This window comes from Hemicordylus capensis, chromosome 4 (assembly GCF_027244095.1).
Source record: "Hemicordylus capensis ecotype Gifberg chromosome 4, rHemCap1.1.pri, whole genome shotgun sequence".
NCBI classification, from domain to species: Eukaryota; Metazoa; Chordata; class Lepidosauria; order Squamata; family Cordylidae; genus Hemicordylus; species Hemicordylus capensis.
Genome location: NC_069660.1, coordinates 246,480,172 through 246,506,987, shown reverse-complemented (window position 1 = coordinate 246,506,987; position 26,816 = coordinate 246,480,172). Strand labels below are relative to the sequence as shown.

Here is a 26,816-nt window from a genome sequence, read left to right as displayed (position 1 = left end):
TATGTGACCTTTCTTTCCCCCTCAAAACCCTTTGTTAGCCTACTTTCCAGTAGGCTTATTAGATCACCCAGCATTCTGTGTATCTGTGTGTGTGTGTGTGTGTCCCCCCACCAACTTCACAACACCTGTACCAATATGAACCAAATCAGGTACAGTTGTAGGGACACATAGGAACACTTTAACGGCATAATTTATGATGATGTAACCTATCCCAGTTCAAGATGGCGGATTTGTAAACATTTGAGGCGCAAATGGACTAACTTGTGAACTGCCTTACCAATTTGAACCAAATTTGCTACAGCTGTAGGGGCACATGGGGGAACCTCAATGGCATAGTTTGTGATGATGTCACCTACCTCATTCAAAGATTTCGGACATGTGAACCTTTGAGGCACAATAGATCTAACTTGTGGACCTCGATTTGTACCAAATTTAGTCCAGTTGTAGAGATAGTGAAAGGAAAGTAGGCAAATTAGTTCTTATTAGAACAACTTGTTTTATTATGCTGCCATCACCAAATTCTATCTTGATTTGGATTTCTATATCTGACTATGGTATTGTGTCTGAGGGAAGTGTGAGGAGAAGAAATACAGACTCAATTGAAACTAATGTAAAGTTCTAAACCAAAATAAGCTTTATTTTCTTTTCAACAAGCTTCTGTGATTTTACTCTACTAGGTAGGGCCACATGCGTAATGGTTGCTGAAACAAAGTAACAGATTAACTTCTGAACAGATAGTAAACCAATTGTAAGGCCTTTGGTTATAATATACTTTGGGGTTAATTATTGGTTTTATTGTTTTATTTCTCTAATAGAGGTTTTCCTTTCAGGTTTCTGAGGTGACTGATATGGAATAATGAGCTTACATTAACTTTTAACACTTTGCTGGAATACAGCCTCCCCAGCTGTATAACACAGCATAAATGTCTCTTAGTCACACTTAACTGACAGAGGTTTTCCCTCTTATGTAAGAATCGACGCACCTAATCTCCCACTCGAACCCTCAGTCCCACTCTGGAGATCCTTTCTCTGGCTCATCCCAGTCCTATCTAATCTTTTCAGTTAACTGCTATCTCTATTTATAACCAGTTCCCTCCATTCTAAAGCCCCTCCCTTAGAAATTCTCTAAGAGGAGGTGCCTCGATCTAAATTATTTTTATTGACATCTTCCATTGGCCAATCACCACAATAATAAACATTCTTTTGTGACTTATAGAGTACCCATTTGTTGTAAGTTAGTAGCTTCTGTTTAGGTTATTTGGGTCAGAGTTGTGTTGTATTATTTTGTACGAATATATTTTCTTTTTCTTTCATTGTTTTGTTTTGCTGGTTTCTGACTGTAATAAAGACTGACTGACACAAAGTATCTATCTATCTATCTATTTATTTGATTTTTATACCGCTCTTCCAAAATGGCTCAGGGCAGTTTACAATTAAACCTCCCTGAAATATTTATTTCACTAAGACGGTCCATGCGTGGATGAAGGGGAATGCATGGGGGGAAACTCGCAAGAGCCACCAAACTCTTGCAAGGAACACTTGCAGAGAGGCAGGGGGAGAAGCAAACTAGCTCAGAAGGTTGTGGGGTGGGTGGCGAGGGGGTTAGGGTTAGGGCGGGCGGCGAAGGTTAGGAGGAAGCGGATGGCCGATGGCCTTTGCCCGTCGGGCTGAGGAGGAGGGCAGCCCTGGCCTGGCTGCCGGGAGGAGCGGGGAGAAAGTGGTGGTGGGGGAAGGAAAGCACTGCTGGCCGGCAGGGACGGAAAGTTGAGAGGAGGCGAGCGACAGAGCCGTGCCATGCCTGGTGGGGAGGGAAAACGCTGGTGGGTGGAGAGGGAAAGGCAAGAACGGGAGCTGCGCTACCGAGAGGAGCCTGGCTAGGCGCCCGGCAGGGAAGGAAAGTGCTCCTAGCGGGCAACGAGGGAAAGGTGAGAGAAGGCGAATGCCAGCAGGGGAAGGAAAGCGCATATGCGCCGGGTCTGCTAGTTACTTTGTAAAAGCTGTCAGCAGGAGACACAAACTCGAGCATACACAGAATAAATGGGATGATGTGGATAATGGCAAAGTTACACGAGTACAATGTGTGTGCTGGGCAGGGAAAGAGTTTAATATCTCTCTTTAAAAAGATTTTCTCCATTATTCCTTCCCCCACACTTTTAAAAAAGACCTTTCTGTTATTTCCATGCATTTGAATTAGGTATATTTCCATTATTATTTTTCCCTGATTTTTTACAGGGATTGTTTCAGTATTCTCCTCCCCACCACTGCACCCTGCTTTTTCAAAGATATTTCCATAATTTCTCCCTTTTCTTCAGGGATTTCCCCCATTATTCATGTGAGAGAGAGTGTGTGTGTGAGAGAGAGAATGAAAATGAACAGTACAACAGGGGAAGAAACATGCAAAAGACTGTACTGTTAAAGAGCTTATTATGTTGGAATACAGTTTTATACCTCACCTGACCTACAAGGCATTGCCGTGCCTGTACAATAATGGGCCTAAACTAATTGTCCATAGTCAACCAAAGCTCCTTTTTTAATTAAAGCTGATGGAAATGTGGCCATGTATGACCACAATAAGCATACAAAATGTTTTTAAAAAGCATATTGCATTTATTTGGTCATAAAACTCTTTAAACAGTCACCTCTGGGTTTCCACTCTTTTTAAAGTGCTTTATACTCCATTTATATTATTTTTTGTCATTATGTAATTCACACTTCAATATAAAAGAACTGGTTCAGCAGCCAACACTTTCTAGTTTTATAAAATTCTGTCTACAAGGTCAGACTCTGCTTGCAATTGAAAAGTCCTCCAGTTCTAATTTGGGCAATGCTCATCTTGTCAGGAGCCTCAAGACTGAGCGGTTATGTCAATGCAATTGCTCAGGTTATGCATCACTGTGCCTGAGAGCAGAATCTCACTAGATTATAGTATATAAGAACAGCATTTTGTATTTCACATGGCTCCCTCACACGGTTAATTGTACACTGAAAAGCAAAACTCAGTTCACAAAGTCTCAACAATGGCAGCACAGCCCACAATTCTGAAAAACATACATCCTTACACCATGTTGGACACACATGGCAAGAACAACATAGAACCAAGAGGAGATGAAACCATATTGTGGCAATTCATACAGTACATTAGATGACTTCACCCTGAGGAGGTACAAATTAGGCAGCTAATTGATAGGGCATCCTTGTAAGCTAACAACACCATGAATGTCTGAAATTTTGCTGATTAAGACAGGTTTGTCATTGATTTTAACATCCTTAAGACAGCCAAGGAACATGTCCTGAACAGGAAGCCACGGTGTTTCCAAATTAACTGTGAAAACAAAGGGGAAAGAGGAGCTGAATAAAGTACACATGGCAAAGGAGGGTAGAGCGTAGATGCCTAGCTCTGAGAAATGTTCTTCAGGATCTCTTTATCAACAGATGATAAATGAAATATAATATTTAAATTCCCATTCAAAACAAGCTACTTCCTTTTTTGTGATGTGTAACTATTAAAATTTCTTTGAATGCAGCCATTATTTTCAGTAAATGCCTGGCAGTGGCTCTCTAGAGATTCAGGTCTTAATCACTCAGTAGACTCTGACTCTTTCCCAGCCCTACCTGCAGATCTCAGGGATTAAACCTGGGACCTTCTGTAGCCAAAGCAAATGCTCTACCACTGAGTTACATCCCACTTGGGTACCTCTTCTCTGAAACCTTTGTTTGGGCAGTTTTAGAAAGAAGGAACGTGCAGCTGCATTTCTTGTTTTCTTCTCTCCCTCCCCCCCCCTTACATATACACACCCCTACCTCTTCTCCCTTCTGATAGTATTTACAGGTACTGGAGAGTCAACTGGCTCAACCCAATATTGGCACTTTATGACTAATAGATAAGGGGCAAGATGGTGAATTGCAGGATGGCGAGTTAGTTGACTACACACCCTCTTATATATCTGGAGCAAATATAATTTCCAGATTACATTTTATCTGTAATTAGTGATTTTATTAGATTATTAGTGGATTACTATATTGCCTCCTATTGATCTATCTATATTGTATGAAGTTGGCCTCATAAAGCTCTCTGGGCTGACCCAAGACCAGTGTTCCCTCTAACAGGGATTTCCAAATGTTGTTGACTACAACTCCCACAATCCCCAGCCAAATGCCATTGCAGCTGGGGATGCTGGGAGTTGTAGTGAACAACATCTAGGACTTCCTGTTAAGAGGGAACACTGCCCAGGACTGCTTTTGTGTGCATTCCCCAAAAGGCTGGTAATGCATAATTTTAATCTCTCAGTGGCATCCAGGAATTGCAATCATAAAAATGGTGGTCAGCATCCCTTTCTGCAGTGTGAAGCAATCTGGATAATTAATGAAATGGCTCTGACATTGGGGGTGGGGGGGGAGCAGTCAAAATGTTGAGGTTATGGTGCAATCCTGAAAATGTCACTTTTCAGAAAACCTGTGCACTTTCTCCATCTAACTGTGCGAGAGGTTTTCTTTCCTCTCTCTCTAACTCACAGGGGAAAGTCCTGCCCTTCACTAAGAATGTGTCAGAAGCAGCTTTCCTTTGACTGCAGTTTTCTGATGTAGAAGGTATGTCCCACTTAGTACATACATTTGCAAAGCAAAATAAAGCAGCAAAAACAAAACATTAACTAATAACAGTCCTCCTACCTGGAACTCTCCCAAAATAAAGTGGTTGAGAAGGGCTAGTCGAAAGGATAGTTGATGGTCCAGCAGTGTAGTTACTTTGTGTATCCACATCTAGGTGCACAATGTTCTGCTTATGTGTTACTGTAAACAATCAGACAAATCAATCAGTGCCTTCTGTTCCACCCAAAGCAAAAGCCAGTTGCAGGTACAGCAAGGGCCTTTCACTCATGTCTGCTATTCTCCTTGGTGCTACACCCACTAAGTGTTATTTTTTGGTCTCTAAGCACCCACTTCTACTCTGAACAAATGTAATGTTCGTACAGGATGCCTGGATATGTGGCCAAACTATACATTACACTGCAGTCATGCTTAACTTTTTCTCCTGAAACTCTCACTGCCCAGCTTCTTTTATTTCTGCTCGGATTCTCAGCTTGTGTTTATGTTGCAAAGATATGGCTGGAACCTTGTGGGGAGGGACGAATTTCAGGGGGAAATGAGCTGACAGCTTCCCTGCTGCCAAACAGCCCCTCTCAGGGTACTTTACAATGGAGAAGGGGTCATTGGGCTAAGATTACACACAGCTCCAGAGGAGCATGGAGTTTGGCCCACATAGGTGGGGGAATTTCTACTTACATTTTCTAGCAGCAATGTTATTTGTAGTGCTAGTTTGTTTCAGTGGCAAAAACGCATCAGAATATTGCTGAGGTTAAGGTGTCAACACAAAGAGAGCAAAGTCAACTCCTCCAAGCCACATGGTCAAACTGCATGCTGGCTCACATACTACACAGTGAACTGCCTGCTTAAGCTACAGGCGTAGTTACTACTCCCATGGCATTTTCAACCCCACTGGGACAGCTTGCAAAAGTGGGGAAACTATGTGCCTACTAAGGCGTGTGTCGTCACACTCCTGCTGCTGCCATGATTTCCAATGGGAGTAACAGCAAGAGTGCAAGGACGCACTCCTTAGTAGACACGCAGCCTCTTTACCTTTGCAAGCTGTTCCAGCAGGGTTTAAAGTGCTGCAGAAGCAGCAAGCATGCCTGCCACATACTGAGTGGCTCGCAGTATGACAGCCAATGCATCTATTTAGTTAGGGTAAAGGTAAAGTGTGCTGTTGAATCGATGTTGACTCCTGGTGACCACAGAGCCCTGAGTTGTCTTTGGTAGAATACAGGAGGGGTTTACCATTCCCTCCTCCCGTGCAGTATGAGCTGTACAAACCACTTTTTCCAGAATAATCTTGCTAAAATCCCATTGAAATATATGAAACTAATTCAGGATTATTCCAAACTGAGTTATGGAATGTAGTCATAATATGTTTGCACTCAGAACTGCAGTCAGTAGGAAAAACAGAACACAACCAGAGATGAGCACAAGTCTCAAACAGATACAAATTCTGCTGTGCGTTTAAAGGATGTTAATAAAGATGCCTCAAAAATATAGTGGTGGTTTCTTTAAAAACACATAAAGCATACATTTTGGCAGCTCAACAATGTTTGTCTCTCTCTTCATTCCATCTCTAAAGAACTGGTGAATGAGATTGCACGGTACCTGCTATGGAGTGCCATTTACCATCACACAGTGACTGCTGGGGTGTAACTGACGTCAAGAATTCTCCAGCGCCATTATTTCCAGAGGCAGTGAGCTGTGAAAACAGAACATCTTTTAAATTACAAGTAACAAAAAGATAAAAGCAGAGACACACAAATATGCTACTATGAAAGATTTGCTGAGCTTGATTAATTTTACCAGTCCTTTTAGGGACAGACCTCTTATTTATAAGCCCCAAATGGCTAGGCTTTAAAAACCAATAAAGGCTATCTCCAGAATTTTAAGAAAGGACAATTTTATTCTGTGTATGAGCACTCTGGTGGAAAGGCAATGTCTACATGTGGGTTTTCCAGGTCTCTGATGCTTAATTCAAGCTGATTTTACTAGCTAGTAGTCAGTCACTCATCTGCAATATCACTTTTATGGAAGAAAGTAAAGGAGTATATTCAGGGGCACCACTGAAATTGGGGTGAATGGCATTGTTGATGTCACAGTCTGGAGTGACGGGCAGATTTTACCTTCTCTCAACTGTGTCTCATATTGCAATCTATTTACCTTGCAACATAGACCTCAATAAGCATTGAGAACCAAGCCAGTTTCTAAATGCACAACCTCATCTCTTAATCTACATAACCCCAGTTTTGGTTCCATTTTTGGACACACCGGAGTGTGACAAAACTCTGAGAACCATCTTTTATACAAGGTATTGAATTCTCCCTCCCTCCCTCTCCCCACCCCCTTCCTCCCACTCCCTCACTAAGTATAATTCAGATATAAAGAAACCAAAACTTACCACGCCTCCTTCCATGTAAACAGTTAAATAGTTCCTTTGGTTGGTGCCAGTATGGATTAAAATGCCAGTCAGGCTCCTTGGACGAATGTGAAATATGATCCTATATTCCAAGCTCATCAAAAAGGTGTTTTCTGGGATAATGGAAATAGTTGAGAACCATGTGTTAAAGAGAATGTCAATATGAACTTGGTTCCCTCCATGGTTAACCAGATTCAGATTTGGGCTCTATGCAGGAGTGATCAATAAAAGGGGGAAGCAGCTCTGCACATGCACAGAGCTCTGTGCTTCAAACAGCAACCAAGTCATTAATTCAGAAGGCAAGATGCCCAGAAAACCAGGGCAGCTTTGTTGTGTGGGTTGCAGAGATGCCAAGCATGGATCCTGACATCAGCCCATTACCTAGTAGCTCTAGAACCTGCTAAGAAAGAGCCCATTCAACTCAAACCTCACTAAGACAGTATTATTTCGGCCAGAATTCCTTCCCCCAAGGAGCCACAATCATCACCCCTCGATCTCCACCATCTGTCTGGCAAACACAACATAGTGGCTAGACTGAACCAAGCAACAGCCTGGGATAGGGAGTTAGGTCAAAGGAGGATATAAGGGCTTGTTTTGGCTCCAGACCTTGTTGTTGGAGCAAGTTTCCAGACTTGGAGTTGCCTGAGGTTCTGCTGTTCTACTCTGACCAAACTTGCTGCTTGTTCTCTGCAGCTGGGTCAGCCCCTTAAGAATCTCTTTCAGCCTTGTGGGTCTCTGCTTGTGGTCAGGATGGGACAAGCTGCTCTCATCTATTAAAAATGACAGGGTTAGCCTGTGCATGGCAAGAGCTCTCTGTGTGCATCCGAGTGCTTTTACGCAGAACCAGTAACTCCTGCCGGAGCCAGTATGGTGTAGTAGTTAGATTCGGACTGAGGAGATCCGAATTCAAACCTTTGTTCAGCCATGAAACTCACTGGGTGACTCTGGGCCAGTCACTTATCTCTCAGACTAACCTACCTCACAGGGTTGTTGTGAGGATATACATAACCATGTACACTGCTCTGGGACAGGAAAAAATAAAATAATACTCACCAATGACAATATGTCCTCCTTCATTGAAGAAAGAGATCCCCTCCTCCAAAGTGTTATCTAAACATGGCAGAACACCACTATTCTGATGGTAAGTATGGATGGGCTTTCCTCCCACATTAAAGTTTCTCAGGCAACCAATAAAACTCTTTCTTGGTACATTCTGAAAACAGAAATTCAAAATACTTCATGATCACTTCAATAAGCTGTATTTTAGCAATATACAACTCCATGCTAGGTAACTTAGGAGTAAATGTATCCTGTAGCTTTCAAGCAACCACTAAATACCTCCTTTTCCTCTCGAGTCAGGTAGATTTCCAGATAAAAGTTGTAGTAAGAAATTTAACCCCCATGGCAAAGGCGTTGGAGGAAAATAAGCTAAAGCACAAATCTAAAGGGAAGCATAGATTGGATACAGGAGCGAGCAAACCTGGAGGAAACAGAAGAGCACCCCCACTCTCCTCAGGGTGCATAGCTAGCCAGAACTGGTCCTACTCTTATAAATGTATGGTCAAGAAACCATGTGTAAAACTATATCTGGCAGATTCTGCATCATGGAACAAAAATGTAATACAACAGTGTAACAGGAACAAATGCTAAATGTTGATTCTGTGAACAGTTATAAACCGAAACTGGAAAAACTCTAGCAAACATGGGATTTGTAGAGTAGCTTCTTCCTGATGAGGCATTAAAAATGTTGCAGTCCTCTGGAAACAGCTTAGCTTTGAAGCCAGTGGGTGATCTCCAGACTAAGTTAATTCAATAGTACTACTCAGGAATTACTCTAAAGGGCTATTTAATTTCATATGACTTCTGATGAGTAATGTAGTCAGGATGTTACTACTGTGCATCCATGACTCAATATATAAACTAGAATCTACATCTATCTTCCTGTCTACATTTCTCAGTGGCAGTCAAGCTGGAAAGTGACATGCCTGCCAAATATCGGCTATCACTTATTTACTACAGCTAGAAGAGAAAAGAAAATGTTGTTACAAGGCTCAGGGATAGGCTGAGATGAAAGCACAAATAGATAAATTCTCTTCTTACACCACATCAGCATTCACCTCCATTATTTACCTGCACTTTTAATGAAGGGACACCTCCTAGGTAGATTGGTGACTCAGTCTTGATGGAGTAATTATGTGGTACGCTTCCTTCTCGAGCCTTCAAACCATCAACCACAAGACGCACTTTTTTTCCAGCTCTACTAAATGCCACCTTTTCAGGAAATAAGCATAATCTTGAATAGTTGCATCATAAAAAGACCAAGCAGTACGGAGTATCCATGTAAAGTAAGAATAGCTAATACCATTCTATCAGTGATAAGACTATGTTATTGAAAGTGTTTTAAAATTTAGCATTCTATATCTTTGGGAATACAGCAATCACTGGCTCCTGGGATTTCACCAGGCATTGCCAATACACTTTCAAAAATATCTTCACAATGAGGTCTAGAAACTTGCTTTTTTAATTTAAAAAAGCTAAGTTTTCCCCAAGAAACTGCATTCTATGCCCATTAACACAGCCTACAACTTTTTAAAAAACACCGGTTGAACTGTGGAATACTCTCCTCCCTACATATATGTAGCATCACCTAGCACTCCCAAGTCCTAGTCTGATATTACAACTATTCCATGTCGGCTCTCTCACCATGATAGTTACATCTTTGCCTTTAGAAAGGTGCAGCTGGTATCATAGCTGAAAATGGGAGGTTCGTGTCGGGGCATGATGGGCAAGGGGTGGGGGAATGAGGAACACTCATCCCGAGACCTGGGTGGGCCCGTCCAAAATCACATGGGCCTTGCCCATCATTCCCACTTTGGAGTGGGAGCGATGCCATGGCAGCCGAAGTGGGAGAACCCCAACAGCAGTGACTCCCTCAGGGAGAGTGATACAAAGACTCCTGTGGACTGTTGTGAGAGTCCTGCAAACTCTCACGAGGTCTCGGGGCGAAATCTTGTCCTGGTCTCAGAGCTTGCAAGATTTGCTGTGCTGGACTATACAAGCAAGGGCTGGGCAATGATGAGGAGCCGGTAGCTGATGAGAGCGGCAGCTGGAAGAAGCCCAGTGAGTCAGCAAGCTGAACAGCCAGGGGGTACAGGTGACGGAACCTCCTCTCCCTGGCAATAAAATCTCTGTGGCCTCACCCTCCAAAACATCAGCTTCCCAAGAGCCCCCCGAATGGAGCCGAGAGTGTCATAGTTAGGCAAAATGTATCTCAATTCTTCCACAAATAGACCACAGATGGGCCACAATGGCAGCCTTAGTTTCATGAACAGCTGGATTCTTTTAAGCTAAGTCATCCCCATACTCACAGTATGCCACTGTCCATCGTTGTATTTGGCTTTGCTTTTGATTTTTATCTTCTTCCCATCAGCACCAAGTAAAAAGACATAGCGTCCTTTTGTAAGATAGAGAGCCATGTATCTGTTCTCCAGCTGGTCTCCTGTGAAGAAAATCAGTCCTCTAGACGATGATGTCCATACATCAACGGCAAAATGGGACCTTGAGTATTAAAAGAACAGGGAAGATGAAACAAAATAAAAGAAGATATACAATTACTGGCTTACATTCTGCGCAGTGGCCCACCAATCCAAGAGCGGAGCACACATACACTGGTGCCACAGTCCATCAAAGCCCATCAATGCTGCTAGTGAGTACAGAGAGGCTCTGTGGCTCCTAAGAATAGTGTCCTTGCCATAAGGATGCTTCTCCCATTGGGAATAATAGGGAAATGGTTGCTACTGCGAGGACGCAGTTCTTAGAAGCCACAGAACCTCTCTGTGCTTGGCAGCAGCATCAATGGGCTTTTGAGGAGCATGGAACCAGCACTCATGCACTGCTTTTGGATCAGTGGGGTGCTGTTCAGAATGTAAGCCATTATTTCTTACTATACAATGTTCAGGGCCTCCAGTGTTTCATTTGGTTATCTCCTCCAATTAACCCTGTAAGGAAGAAGGTGGTTTACCAAACTTCACCCACTGAACTTCAAGGCTAAACAGAGATGTGAACCTTCCACATTCTTTTTTTAATATATATTTTATTGGGTTTCCAGTAATGAACAATTCCAAATAATCATTTTGACAGTCATTAATATACATCAGTCTTAACTCTGCAATGCATGAAAGCTTTTTCAAGCCCAGGACTAGATCATCATCTATATATACTAGTCAAACAATTATCACTTTGTCCTCTGTTTTCCTTCCTCACCCCATGCTATTACAATACAGCATAAAAGCTGTATTTCAGAAGCCAATCTTAAAATACCCCACCAAGTACTAAATTCCTTGAAGAAGAAGAAGAAATGCTGAGAACATCATGAAAATTAATCCAATCACCTATCTCTCTGTGATGTTTGGGAAGACGTAAACAACAAATGAGTGCCTGGAGTATTGCCAAAGTGATAAGCTTCAGTGACGATATTTAATGGAGCATGAAAAGCACAGCCCTTGGTGTTCTGCTGCACACTTTCATCCGTCAAGTAGGCAATGTTTTTTTTCTTCTGGAAGTGCAAGAGAAATTAAATCTTTAGTACTGACAACCTTTAAGAGTAATCTAATACAAATTATTTGAAAGATAAGGATCAGGGGTTAAATCTTTCCTTGAGATTTACTCCTCACTCATCCTGCCTGAAAATCCACATCTTTTCTCTCTTCTAGTTTCTATTATATTTTCTCTATCTTCTCTTCTAGAGAAAATATATTTCTATTTTATTTTATAGATCTGAGGATATTTTTAGAACTGTGCTTCAGACATCACTGAATCACAGCCAGAGGTTTTCACATGTAGCTGTTATTCTGTTCTCTCAGCTCTCAACTTGCTGTTCATGATTATATTGTCCAACTTACCTGCAAATCAACCTTAAAATGCTCCCTTCATATGCAGATATTGTTGTCATTGTATAAAGAGGTTGTTGTAAAGATGCACAAAGCTGGGCTACAGGCTCTCAGAGCATTTATTTCTAACTAAGCCAATGAATATACTGGCCTAGGCCCTCTTCCAGGATAGCACAGAGAGTCGAGGCCTGGCAACTGGGGTCTGCTATGATTTGCTCTCTCGAAATTGTCTTGGAGATTTCGCTGAGCTTCTATCTGATTAGTGTGTTGCTCCTGGAGTCCCCTAATTTCCATATATTTAAAAAAATGTTTAGATATATTTATATGTATAATGACGATGAAATACACATCTTTCAGAATCCACAAGCTTTCTTAAAGACCTCTTTAATGCGTAAATAAAAACATAAAACAGATATTGGAAGTTAGCAGATGTTTCAATGTGACACATCAGCTTCAGTGCTGATGTGTATAGCACTGAAGGTGATGTGTCACATCAAAACGTCTGCTAACTTTGAACATCTGTTTTGTGTTTTTAATTTATGCATTAAAGAGGTCTTTGAGAAAGTGAATGTTTTGGTAAATTCAAACTTCTAGGTAGGCACAAGCACCCCTCTGCCCATGCCCATGGATCACAGAATATGCAACTATTGCAATAGAAAGCAGCCTTCTCCATGGAAAGTACTTTAAGTCTCCATGTGCTCTCACCTGACACAGTATGTGCTTCTCAACTTCATGGACTAGACAATAATTTGCTACTCGCAAGGGGGTCTTGCTGGAGGCATCCCTATGGTAAGCATAACATGTGATCCAGCCCCAATCCCAGAGCATGATTGATGGGGAGGAGCAAGGTAGTATAGTTCTCTATTGTCTTCCACCATGTACACTGGGGGCTTGGGTTTTGTTTTAACTCTATTAAACCTCCTTCAATTGCCCAGAAGTTACCTGGGGGTCACATGTGACCTATGAGCAATAGTTTGGTCATACTTGCTATAAGCCCACTACTCCATAATATCCTATGAGCCTCACTTCTTCATCCACCCATATATAAAAAATCTCAAATTTTGTACTGTGTCACACAATTGTGCATCTAAAACAAAATTGGTAAATACAGTGGCCGATGTCCAGACTAATTTACTCTGAGTAGTCCTATTGAAATTAAGTAGTCCTCTAGAGTAACTCCTGCATACTACTATTGGGGATGTTAGTCTGGGTGATGGCTAGCAAATGTAGGCATACTTGTCTAACTAGGTAACATAACAGAAGCTAGGTTTTCTGGCTATATAGGTTTGAGGCACTTTTTTTCTTTATAGAACTCTACACTCCCAACCTTCAAGACCTTTGGGTGGTAAGCGCCTGTTAAATCTTTCAGCAGCATCAGCCGTGGTTGCTTCTTTATTCTACAAGATCCTAAGGACACACCAGTCTTGTTAATAAATCCAGTTAGATTCTGTATTTGAGGATGAGGACCCCTAGGAGGAAGAGAATGAGAAAGGTGTTATAATGTATTGCCAGACTAGCTAAAGAAACATGGCCACCTAAGGTGAAGCATTATTTCTTGAAAAAACGCAGAACATCTGTCAATGACAGTCTGGTCAACAATTTGCCAGCTTTCAGCTTTCAAAATGTTATTGCCTGGATGCTCAACTCATACGGCACAGCTGCATCGAAAACACCACTCCTGAAGATGAATGTATTTTTCACTGGCATGGAATGCCAATCAAAATGCCACCTACCAATGTGCCAGCTCAAATACAGACCACAGTACAGTGAGAGAGGCAAAGCATTCAGAAATAAAGCTTGGCTAAATGTTGACTTCACAGTCAAACAGTCTCCACAGAAAAAGATTTTTTCTATATATTGCAAACCTCTCAATAGCTCTTCGGTGTGAGGAACAATCTTACCCTTCCAAAGAACTACATGTTCCAAAGCTATTATCCAGAACCTGATTCACAATTGTTTTCCCACTATTTATACTTTAAAATAGTAGGTACATATGATGTTACATGTGCTTAAGTCTGCAACAAGCCTACATGTCTGCAACAATGCAGCATGGGCAGAGAGCTATGAGGAGGTGCACTCAGCAATACTCATGTGGTTAAAGTGGGTCTAAAAGTATCGAAAGGCTATGCCCACATGTTTTGGGGGCTCTGATAAGCTGATGCAGTGCATGCCATCCATGCGAGCTATACTGTGCTTGTGCATAACCTGCACTGATCCTCTGGTAATCCATATGGCAAGCTAGGTACTAAAGGTCAACACAGGAGGAGGATGTCCAAAACTCTGCACAATACGACATGTTTTTCAGGTAGATGACCCTTAGTCCAACCTTCAGGCATGCAAATATTCCATTTCCCAAAATACTTCAGCTGAGCCATTATGATTTTTTTAAAATTTAAAAACATGAGTTTTCTGAGGGACAGAAATGTTCAACTGATGTTTGGAATATAACACAACTTGTCCTAGTAAACTCATCTCTGTATGTATATCAGAACTTTGAATTATATATACCTTTGAATGAAGACATTGGAAATGCAGCCTTCAAAATTATTCCCACCCAGTACTATTGGTGTACTCAATGTTCCTTCCCTTGTTCTTCTTCCCAATACATCATCTATTCTTGACTCAGACACATCATCAACCAGCAACTTTAGCCTAGAGCAAGACAAATATAAGCAATTTTCAAAACAAGCCACCTATACATATCTCATTTACTGACTACATTTGAACAATTGTTCACAAAGTAGGTTACAACAGACAACAAATAATAGCCTCAGAATTAAAATCGATCAACTAAGTAAAACAGATAAAAAAGAGCAGTAGACCGATCTTCAAATCTCAGGTAACAAAGACAAAAAAAATATTTTTGCCAGTCTCCAAAAAGTATGCAAATAATGAAGCCAAATTAATCTCTAGGTAGAGGGCATTACATAACATTGGGGTAACTACCAAGACGACCCTATCTGAGTGCATTCTCATCTTACAAGATAATACTCTGAGATGATAAATAATTACTAGCTGAACCCGCACAGAGCTTCTGTGCGGTAGTTTTCTTACTTTTTGGAGTTGTGTTGTGTGAATCTGGCTGGTTGTTCAGTTGTTTTTTCCCCCTCCCATGTGTATTTTTTCTGTTTTTGCAGTTCTTTATGTGTATCAGTGGTTGTTGTTTTTAGAGGGTTTTTTTGTGGGGGGTAGGTGTTTCAAGTATATGGGCTGGGGTGTTTTTTTTTGTTTGTCCTTGTTGTTTTGTGGGGTTTTTTGTGCCTCTCTTACTTGTTTTTGACTTGGGTTTTGGTCTGTCTTTGCCTGTTTGGCCCGGGTGGAGCGGCGGCACTCGGCCAAGGCGGGCCTGGGCGGAGCGGCGGGACTCCGTGGCGGGGGCGGCCCAGCCCAGAAGCGCGGTGGTGGCGGCGGCGGCTCATCTTAAATTGATAGTTATCTCCTATTCTGATAAATAGATTACTCTTTCCCTGCTCATTAAAGAGAATCAACATGTTAAAAGGTGCCTCTTTGCCAACTTAGCGGGGTTACCCCGCAAATGGGTTTCCCCTTACTCTTATCTCTGCAGTTTTCCTTCTAGTGTGAGTGTGTGTGTGTACACTATAGTAATATATAGATATAGAGAGAGACGATGTTTAAAGCTGCAAACAGAACGCCATACAACTCCATGCATATATTTCCTCCTGGATCCTAGAAGGATGGTCTTAATCAAAGGAAGAACAGCAAACCACCCTTCTCTGGATGTGAAAAGCCCTTCCCTTCAAGTTACCCCAGGGGTGCAGCGGTAGCGGAGAGAGCAAGCTCAGCTGCCTGTCCGAAGTGGGGGAGGGGGGCAGGATATATCCTCCATTATTCGGCATTTGTTCGTTCATTCATTCATTCATTTAAGTGTCTTTTTCTAGACCACATCTTGCCTCCCTAAAGGATACCCAGGGACCAAACTCAGGTGCGGTGGGCTATTTCTTTTAAACAGGGGCAGTTGATGCACGCCGCCTTGCAGCACGGCTGGTTCTTTATCCCCAGCCACCCTCCATCTGTCATCTTCTCCTTCTTCTCCGTGCTCCCCCTCAGGGCTTCCACTCGCCTCATCGCTCACACACTGCTTGTCCCTGTGTCCGGTTTTGCGCCCAGCTCCAGCTAGCCCCCTCCTCTCACCCCAGGAGGAGAGCCGGGTTCACCGCTTCCTAGGAATTGCTTTCCTAGAACTGCCTATCCCCCCGCCCTGTTTCATGGTGCACCAGGCTGGCTTGCTACCCCTCCATATTCCTGTGTGGGTCAAAGAAGGAAGGGAAGGGAAGCCTCTTCCAGGAACTGTCCCCTCCTCACTCACTGACCGAGATTGGAATGTCAAACAGGGGCGGATCCGGTTCCCTTCCTTCAGTCGCGGGGATTGGTCGGGCTGGTGGGGCAGGGAGGTCAGCCCGGGTGTCGCCCACCAGCGAGGAGAACTCGAAGTCACTCCCGCTTGTCTTCGTGCGGCTCTCGTTCGGAGAAGCCTCGGGAGAGTCGCTCTTGCCCAGTGCGTGGCCACCCTGTCTGTGAGGACCCACACCAGCCATGCTGCTGCGGGGCGCCCTGAGATCGCTCCCGCCAAATCTGCGGCGGGGCCGCCCACCCGCCGCCTTCCTTTCGCTGCCTGCTCGGCGCTTTGCCTGCGGCCCAAGCACTGAGGGGTGGTGAGTCCAGCCTTTGCCTCGCGTTTCTGGCTGCGCAGCATAGCCCGCTCGAGTCTGTTTCCTCCGCGGCTGGGCCCACCGGGCTCCGCCTTCATGGCCGCCGCCGCTGGTCTCCTCCACGGCCATGGCCGCCGCCGCTGTTCTCCTGGGTGCGCCTTACCCAATCAGGCGCCCCCTGCAGCCCAGCCAATCAGCTGGGCTGCCGGGACGCATTTCTCCTGGGCACACCCAGGAGAAATATATAGATAGATTCCAAACACAGCTTTGTCTTTCTGCTATACTTCGGAAAGAAAATGTCTGAATCATTTAATTACCATTCCAGATGTACGGACTTCAATCGAGTTCCTCTTGTTCTGCCTAGATTGTGATTAATCAGAGTAGAATCTGATTCTACACTATTTATGCAAAAGCATGGCCACATAGGGTCCTCTTATGCTTCTGGTTTTCCATTGGAGCACAAAACTATATAGGCATGATCTTAGAAACCAAGTATTATGACTGTTGTTACAAAAAACATTGAATCTAATTGTTATTTCTGTAATTTCCACAGAGAAAAAAATTCAATAAGCCAGTTCTCATGTTGGTTGCCATAAGATACATTTATCCTGTGCCAGGTTGCCTCCAAGTAGATAGTATTTGTGTGTTGAGACATTGAGGCCATTCACACAATCCAAAACTGCATTCTACCTGGGTTTGGGAGCTGTGTGTGTTCCTAATTTTTAGTTGTGTGGAAGCAAGGTAAGAGAAAAACCTGGGTAGAAGTGATTGTGTAGTCATTTTGCGAGACTCAGTCTCCACCAGGTGCTTAGCACTGCTGAGCTGTTGCCTGGTCAGGAGGGTAACCTTGCAAGGAATTCTTCTGGGAAAGATCATTTTGTTCTTGGTGCAACTCATCCCAAAGGGAGTGGGTGTATTTCGCAAAACAGGCAGTATAGTTTGCCATTTTAATCCCCAGGCATGAAGTCGAGTAAATCTTTCATCCCGGAGTGTCAAATTTATGTCCTCCTTTATCCCCAGGTGCAGTGTGATGCCTGCCGGTCTTGGATGACAAAGCACAATTACAACAGAGTTGGTTGAAGAGAGTTTTAGTAGATAATCATTACCATCCTCCTGGATTCTATACAGGTTTTCTAATTGTTTGGAGGTGGGGCGGAAGTTTGAAGAGTTGTTCACATTGACTTTGCAGCTGTGGAAATGACTGGTAGAACTGGCAGGTGTTCAGGCTGATTTGGTGCGGTTGAAGCGAAAAATGTGTAGACAGGGTCATCTACATCTTGAGCTGCCTTCTTCAATTGCAGACCTAGAGCAGAGGCCATCTCTGAAATTTGCTTATGATAAGAACACATCTCCTCATTACGAGATATTTATCAGCCAGGACCACCTTAATAGGGGGGCTCATCAGGATGCTCTGAAGAGGTTGTTTTGCTAGAAGTCAAATCAGACTCGTAATCATCTGTCAAATGACAGTACGGGGCTCCGAAGGGATAGAATCCTTATTTTTAGGCACTGTCTGCGTCACAGCAGAAATGGTAAGCGTTATCGTTTGCATAGGTTGAGACTTTTGAGGACAGGGTCTTGGCATAGAAACGGTTTGCATGTCTATGCATGTCATAGCAGGATACTTAGGTATCGAGGTATCCTTATCTGTTCTTGAAGTGACTTGCATCAACATCGAGATACCTATCGAGGCTGGAATAGGTAGAGGCGTTACTTGTGTTGACATCGAGACAGTGACAGGTTTCAGTGACTTCAGTGGAGGAGACATCTGTGTAGCAGGGGGGATCATCAACATCAAGGACTGGTGAATTTTCCAGAGCCTATAGTCCTGATAGTCGGAGGGGAGTCTTGAGGGACTACACTCGATCTGTGAGGCATCACTTCCTCCCAATGTTTGAGTCAAGTCTTGAGTGGACACACAGTCAGCAGGTACTTTCCAAGGGTGAGGACAAGTTTCTGTGTGAAATGGTTAAAAGGCTGATGGTGTAGAGTGAGCAGAAAATCGAGCCAGAGACGGCGGGATTCCCAGAGTTCTCGGTATCAAGAAAGTCGTACCCTTCTCATTGATGTCGAGACCTTGGCTTAAAAATCCACAAAAGGTCGAGGCCGACAGGGTGCTTTCAGTGGAATCCAGCATGTGGAGCAAATGTTGTGCCATCCCCTGTTCCAAATCAAGTTCAGTATCGTCAGCTTCCATTTCGAAAGAAACTAGAGAAGCTGTAGCCCGAAGGAGATGCTGGGCACTGAGTTTAACAGCTGGAGATGGTGTTTGCGCTGGAGTCACAGCAGGCAAAAGAGAGTGATCATGGCCTCAAGCAGTTGGCATTTAGGTCGTTGTTGAGAGTGTCGGTGTCGTGGCTCGACACTGAGCCATTGAAGAGGGAGAGTTGAGCACCACGATGTTCAGCGTTGAAGGGCAAAACCGGGAAGCGCTCAAGACAGATTACAGGGTCATCGGTGAAGGAATCGCCCATAAGGTGGTGGATCGGTTGTGGTCCACTTGGAGCCCTTGTCACAGTGTTTCTTGGAGAGCGGCTCTCCTTCGACATTGGCCGCCCAATGTCTGGACTTATGCCATTTTCGGTGAGTAGAAGCAGAAGGCAGCTTTGTAGTCTTAAAGTTGCAGATTTGGATGTCGAGGTGAGTACCATCGAGGTTTGAGACTGCACCGAAGCTGATCCTGATTTCGACATCGATTCCAGTGTCAGTCTCAACACCGTACCCAATGTTGAGGGTACGGGGGCATCCACCGGGGACCCTGGCATTGACGTCCCAGGGTGCAAGGTATCATCATATAAAGCAGCCCACAAACATAAGGCTCTATTCTTCCTGGTTTGGTGGGAGAAGGTGAGGCAAATTTTACAAGTAGAAGTATTGTGGCCCTCACCAAGACATAACAAACGGAGCTTATGGTCATCCGCTGAGGGGAGTTTAAAGTTACAGCAGACACAACGCTTGAATGTTTTCCTTTTCTCCATAATAATAGGGCACAGAAAAACAGATACTCAAGTTATTGGGAGATCCGGGCAGAGATCGATAACACAGTCTGAAGCTGTTAGCTGCAAAGTCCTGTAGATCGTTAGCCAAGTTGAAATCGTAAAGTGCAAGAATAGTCAGGTCCGTTCCAAGGTCAAAACAATTTTAACAGTCCATTTTTATCTTTCTCACAATACAGAAAGTCATTTCGAGGAGCTAGGAGTCCAAGGTGTCAACACAACAACTGTCAGAAAAGGAACTGAGGAGAAAACGCTAGCCCACCCAAAAGTAAGCAAATGCACCATGGGGTGGGGTTAAGCACTTCGAGGAGCTAGTCAATTCTGCCCGAATGGTCCCAGGCAGGGGCAGAACCCATTCTTTTGGCTGCAATGGATCACGATCCAGATCAATTTACATCTGCCGGCTGAGATTTAGCCATTTCAGTTAGGCTACAGATCTCCGCTGTGCAAGGTTTTGCTTTCTTTCTCTTCTGTGAGGGAGAAACACTCAGCACACACAATGAGAAATGCCAGTGAAGTCTCATCGAGGAGTGTGGAAGTCCTCTATGCTCTTGACCTATAAGGGTTTGCATAAGTGGCCTATCAAGCATGGGGGTGGGGGGAATATACAACTAAATATTTAAAATACAGGCTTGCATTCTAACTTCTATGAGGGTGGTTCTGCTCATTGAACAGACTTTTTTGCCTCCTGCTTCTCACTCCAGCCCATGTATTCTCCCTGAAAACCTGTCTTCTACATTCAACCAATCAAAGAACCTTCAGAACAGCATGGGATGTGCGAGGGGAGGGGGAGGCTGCAGCAGAAAGGGGAAACTTGGCCCACCCCACACCCCCTTGCATGAGCAGAAGTGCTAGATACCTTTGGATCTACATCATAATTGCCACTGATAATTCTATATGAATTTCAAGAACAGAACTGTGAGGAGAATTCTGCACAGAGTCTTCACAAATACCTAAAAATCTCCTGCTGATTTGGGGGCTTCATATCCAATCATGGCATAAATCCCACAGCTTAAATTCTCTAGATCTTGATAAGTAAACATCAGGTCAAGCAATAAAGCTACAATGTCCCTTGTCTTTAAAAAGCCATTTGATTATTGGTCCAATAATTAAATCCAGTATTTGACTTACTTGTTTTCTCTTTGCATCACTGTTACATAATGCATTGAGCCATCTCCATATCTTTTGCTGGACTGCCTTTCTTCATTAGCTAGCTGAAGAATTATAGAGCCATTTCTCAGGAGGACAGTAAGTACATCAGGCTAAAAACAAAACACACAAAAAACCCAGATCACCCACAAAGTACATTCTCATTTTTGAGGTTATAAAAATAGCAGATTTGATAACATGGTCTGATTATATTTGAAAAAGGAAACAACACATTTTTCCTACCCATAAATTGTAATGTAATAATGTTCCATCAAGGACCAATGTGTGAAAGGCAAATCCGACTTGGAAATCATTGGGAAATGGGAAACCATCATCACTCAAATCAAGTACTCCATTCTTGGAAAAACTTGCAGCTCTCACAAGCTAAAAATACAAATAGAGAATGAGTTAGATTTTCTCACACATTAGAACAAGCCTCACTCTTCATTTGCTTGCTTCTGCTGTTATATTCAAAATGGACTTAATGGATCTCACATGTGGAGAGATTTATAAGCTCTAAGGGTCAAATGGCACTAGTTATCTTATTGCAAGGAAGATCTGCTAAGACCTCAGTTACTTTAAAAAAAGTATTTTATGAATTAAAAGAAATTTACATGAAATTATTTTACTTTAAACACTATTGGGTTAGTACTCAGTATCTATGGAAGTTATAACATGCAAATTACCTTCCAATCATCCGGACATTTATTGCTGAAACCAAGGGTCTCCAAATAGGTAGGGAAAGACCCCATGGCTTTTATAGACGACATGCACCCATGAAATGGAGGTGTGGATATATTAAAGCTGTTTCCAGAAATTAAAAAGAAAAAGAAAAATACAACATAACCTTTAAGTTACCAACTTTGCCTTTAAAGTTATCATTAACAATTTCTGTTTTGGTGCACAAACTGCTTTCTTTTTGTTTAAAATATTTATATCCTGCCCGTCCAGTACAGTAGTACTCGGGGTGGCTCACAAAATCAACATATATATATATATATATATATATATATATATATATATATATATATATATATATATATATATATAAATTAAACACTACTAAAAACAATAACCCATTAAAACCAAATTTAAAAGTTGCATGTTAGAAACCTGCCAGATATGAACTGCAGTTAAATTTAAAATGCCTCTCTAAAAAGATGGATCTTCAGCTGTTTTTTAGAAGACCCTAAGGAAGGGAGCATGGTGAAGCTCTTTAGGGATAGCATTCCAGAGCAGGGAGCGACCACTGAGAAGGCCCTGTCTCTAATCCTGGCAGGTTCATATGGACAAATGTTGTCTGACAGATACAGTACTACTTTTTATTTATCTTCTGTACAGAATTTGTGGTTGGACTTTAGATTTTATCATGTTTAATCTAGGTAGCATTTGTCTCCTCTCAGTAGTCCACCAATATTTACGAACCCTACCAATTGTCTGTATATACATGGATGGCAGGCTACGTTCAGCTTGGTAGGTTGCACACATAATCTGATCTGCGCCCATAAACATTACACCAGAGATTAGCCGTTATCCTCAAAATTGTTGAAACTCACCGTTCCCTTAAAGCGGTTGGGATTCCGCCCAAGTAATATGAATCAAAGGTAAATGTTCCTGTGTTTGCTTCTACTACTTGTGCTCCTGTAATCAAAGCCAAAGTTTTCGCTGTAATAAGTAAATCAGCCTGAAATAAACAAAGCAATCAGATTAAAAACCAGTTCCAAATGAAACACAAGAGACTCTAGCACAATATGCAGGAAAATACAATCATCGTTAGTTAAGACATATTGTTCACTCCTCTGGATAATGCGTTTTACAGATAACACCAGCTCTTTAACAACACTCCAACCTGCTATGCTATATTAATTTAAAAGAAGCTAAACAATTTAGCAATTGTGGGGGGAAATCATTGAATTTAAACCAATAACTTCCGTATTCTTGGATGATTTTCCTGAAGGTTTTAACACTCTCTGTACCTTTACAGCTCAACTCTAATTCACTTATTTGTTTGTTCCAATTCAATGCTGCGTTTGAAATGTTAAGTTTTCCAAGGGATTAACAATGCATTCAAACAATACAAAATCAATACTATTATGTACAGTATGCCTAGCAGCAGACAGTGTAAAGCTAACAAGATTAATAACTGAGAAGGTCTGACAAAACCAGTAGCATAGGGAAGACATAGGCAGCCTGTGTTCTTATGGTCAGCTCCCCCCCCCCCGCCCGCCCCTCGACGGCAACAATACACTTAGAGTTGCCATGCCCCCAGAAATTCCAGGTTTCACCTGGTTTTTAAGCATCTCACCCAGATTGCTTAGCCCACACAGATTCGCTCAGATTTCAGCTTTCATTAAAAAGAATAGCTAAGCTCTAGCCCTGGTAGAAGTGGAGTTAAGGAGCAAAACGTGCAGTCACTATTCTGCTCAAAAATTATTTTCAAGCCAATTTACATAATATGCAAATTGGCACCTGGATTTGGGAAGCCAGAATATGGCAACCCTAAATATGCTTCCTAACCTGATGGTGACATCGCTCCCTCTCCTGGTGGTGGTGTCGGCGACAGGCAACAGCCTTACCACCACCACCCAGTGACGGTGTGCTCCTACCAGCCATGTGGCGCCACTGGGGAGGGGCAGGAAGTGGTGGTGGGCTGCAGGAGCATGCCACTGGGAATGGGCAGCAAACTGTGTCAGTGGGTGAGTGAAGCAGCCCCAGGGGCAAGCAAGACAGCCCCAGAGGAATGGCCGTGTGGGTTCTTGGGACCCTTGAGTCCTATTATAGTTCTGCCCCTGGACAACACACACAAAAAGATCTGAATTGCCTTTTTACAAGGGCCAATGGGAGGGATTTAACAAGTTCTGTTCATCACAAATGCATTGACTATGGCTGAGTTTCAACTGAGTAGAGGTTCATGGATGTGGGGAATTTTCGGGAGGGGGAGCAAAGCCAGCAATCTAATCCCCCCCCCACTCCCCAGGAGTATGCCCCATCAAATTCAATGGGAACTGTCACCTCTTGCCCCACTCTCCGGAAACCCATGTAAAGCTTGAGTGAGTAGCGACTGCCATTTCTCTTTGAGAAGGAGAACTTTTGCACGTGCAGCTGAAAGTGCCCACAAAAGCATAGTGCATTGCTTGTAATTTTGGGGTAGGATTCTGCTAAACCAGACTGTAAAGGCATGAGGTGTATATCCAGAACACACGAGGTTCTGTGTTTTTGCCCGTTACTTGGAAGTGACCAATTTCCGTGGCCACAGGAGGCATAGGTCTCATAATTTGCTTTTAAAACAAAATACATGTTTCAGAAGTTATTGTCTTAATTGTTTGATCATTTTTTTCAAATAATTTCTATATAACATGCTAGCTAGAAATATTTACTTTCATAATAGGTGCAAATATATGAATGTTTGCGTCATGCATAGCACATTGCATTATGGGATTTCTTGTAAAAGACTTACTTGCTGATCTTTCCCACTATTTACAATCCTTCTACTTCTTATTTCTTCTGGAGCCTGTGAATTGACTTTGTACCTTAATATAAGATAGCCTTTTTCAATCCTCACACTAATGAAATTATCCTGTAGTTAAGAAAGAGAATCAGTCATGTAACATATACATTTGTTTTGAATTAGGCATATTTGTCCGTGTTCAGTGTAGCTACTAGCAATCCTCAGAATTTCAGCTTCAAAAATTTAAAGAAAATATATGTTTCCAATCTGAATATGAGGAAGACAGTGCACAGGTGAAGTACAGAGAAACATCACAGAATCCAGGAAGACAATGCCAGTGGTCTAAGCTTCCTCTGCTAGCTCCCTCCTTTTCAACAAAATGAAGCCATATTGAAGATAAAGAAACATATCTACTCCACTGAACACTTTATGCGGTTTTTGGGGAGGGGTTGCAATTATGTGTTATATTACACAAATGACTGACATCAGAGAAAGTGGAAGGGCAACTCTGAAAGACAATTTTAAACTAACAACTCAGATGTCATATGCTAATTTGTTTTTTTAATATTGTATGCAGGTACTGTTTTGTCTGTGACAATACAAAACTTCTGACACAAACACTATTAATGTATTTATCCAATTCCTGTACTATTTTTCTATTCAAAGGTTCTGCATTCACACTAAATTTTAAACTTGATATTTAGGCTACAGTTATAATTTCTGCTAAACCTTCACTGGTTAATCTCAAACATTTCCCAGATTGCCATATGAACAAAATATTCAAATTACTTTGTTTTCTGCGAAAAACACCAGTCCTTCATCTGAAGTGGTTTGAATAGTTTGAGTGTATCGGCGGGAAATAGTTCTGTTTGGAGAAGGAGCATTAAGACGTGCATAGCCCGTGCCTTCAAAATACTTCTTGACAGACTGTTCTTTATATCTGTAATAAGACAATGTTTCAGATGAGAACTATTGCCATCCTATGGACACTTTCAGTATATCAAGAAATATTATTTTATACAAGCAAAACATTCACTTAAATGAAAACTATTATCCAATATGAGATCAAAAAAGGAAAGCCATGTTAAAAAATAACTACAATGAATTCTGATACAACTATTGGTTTCCTTAGGCTTTTAAAGAAAAGATTGCACTGAAAAGAAAAAAAATGTTAGATATGAGTCCCATGATGCTTTCCTCCAGGACAGGCTGTATTTGAGTTGAAGGGTGGGTAGGGACAGGATGCTTCCCATTTCCCCCTCTGATTGATTTTACAGCTCAGTAACACCCTCCTCATGCAGTGTTTTCACATGGTGAGTCCCTAGACCAAAAAAGCATGGGGGCATGAATTGGAACTGAAAAGCAATAGGATGGGAAAGGTCTGAGCAGCCTTCTTCCAGGCTCTTATCCTGCACTCAAACTCACAGCCTGTCTAAGCTGCTGTGGGTATATTAAAACAGAGAGAGAGTGGGGGTGGGGGTGGGGGGGAGAATCACACACATATAATTCAATCCTCAAACTACACAGAACCATCCCGACTAACGAAGCACACGCATTAGTAGGGTCTGAGGGGATGTGTAACTCCCCCAGTCACTCCATTGCACTTGTGCGATTGCAGAACAGCACCAATACTCCCGAGTGCTGCCCATGCTCAGGAACTGCTCTGTAATGATGTTAACATGCCCCAGTCACAAGCTGACATGAATCCAAAGCTGGCATGAGTTCAGAAAGGTTTCCCATTAACCTTGGGGGGGAATACCAAGGACAGTTTGCCCAGGGGCCCTGAAAACCTGAAGCCGGCCCTGCTATGTGGAAAGGAGGATTTTACGACAAAGTTGTTGTCTATGTCAGGGATTCTCCACCTTGGGTCTCCAGATGTTCTTGGACTTCAGCTCCCATAACCCCCTGCCCCAATGGCCTTTGGTTGGGAATGATGGGAGTTGAAGTCCAACAACATCTGGGGACCCAAGGTGGAGAATCTCTGGTCTATGTGGCTTCTTAGGACCTGCGTGAAATAAGGCTTGGATCATGGGCTAAGGAATTCAGGACACCTCATTTTTAAGGCTTGCTGGATTCATGTTAGCTTGTGACAGCCTTGTGTGAATGTCATATTGTAGTGACATCCACATGGAATGGTCTTGCAAGCCTTCCAATTCCATTCCATGGGGATGCCACTACAATATGATTAAAAGAGCGCCTTGAGGTTTCTGAATGATGGTCATGACAACTTATCCATGACTGGAATAAACACATGATATATTATATTAAATTCTCTAAAATTCCAAATATGTATTTGGAGCATATGCCACTTAGTAAGGTCATTTATTTTTACCTCCTGCATGGTTGCACTTCAGTGGTATTGAGATTGAAAGTCCTCTTGAAATTATACAGGCTGACAACTCTCTCATTTATGCTATCTAATTCAATGCAGCCCTCATAATGAGAGTAGTCTAGTGTACTAGGAGGCTGTAAGAATAAAAACAGTCATTAGTTTGACAGTAACCTTGGTTTAATAACCTAAATTTAACATAAACACAAATTCAGAAAGCTGTTATTTCAACAACTAGAACTGGATGTAAGCCACACTTCCAGAACTGCATTGCATACACACAGAAGTTGCTGCCAAATTTAGATTTCCACATCTTGAAGATCTCA

General features: G+C 42.5%; 1 protein-coding gene across 4 annotated transcripts in view; it reads right to left on the bottom strand.

Annotated features, from left to right (window-relative positions):
• Positions 1–611: 611 nt before the first annotated feature.
• Positions 612–26,816, bottom strand: part of LAMA3 (laminin subunit alpha 3) — a 212,716-nt gene continuing 186,511 nt past the window's right edge. For all 4 annotated transcript variants that reach the window (XM_053242489.1, XM_053242490.1, XM_053242491.1 and 1 more), the window contains 17 exons: positions 26,494–26,627; positions 24,951–25,101; positions 24,171–24,290; positions 22,270–22,397; positions 21,400–21,517; positions 20,957–21,097; positions 20,696–20,826; positions 14,407–14,550; positions 13,226–13,367; positions 11,401–11,564; positions 10,378–10,567; positions 9,140–9,280; positions 8,063–8,222; positions 6,992–7,122; positions 6,199–6,292; positions 4,669–4,788; positions 612–3,322 (listed from right to left, as the gene is read on the bottom strand). In XM_053242489.1, the coding sequence (XP_053098464.1) occupies positions 3,177–3,322; positions 4,669–4,788; positions 6,199–6,292; positions 6,992–7,122; positions 8,063–8,222; positions 9,140–9,280; positions 10,378–10,567; positions 11,401–11,564; positions 13,226–13,367; positions 14,407–14,550; positions 20,696–20,826; positions 20,957–21,097; positions 21,400–21,517; positions 22,270–22,397; positions 24,171–24,290; positions 24,951–25,101; positions 26,494–26,627 (2,355 nt within the window). In that variant the 3' untranslated portion in view covers positions 612–3,176. The remainder of the gene's footprint in view (positions 3,323–4,668; positions 4,789–6,198; positions 6,293–6,991; positions 7,123–8,062; positions 8,223–9,139; positions 9,281–10,377; positions 10,568–11,400; positions 11,565–13,225; positions 13,368–14,406; positions 14,551–20,695; positions 20,827–20,956; positions 21,098–21,399; positions 21,518–22,269; positions 22,398–24,170; positions 24,291–24,950; positions 25,102–26,493; positions 26,628–26,816) is intronic.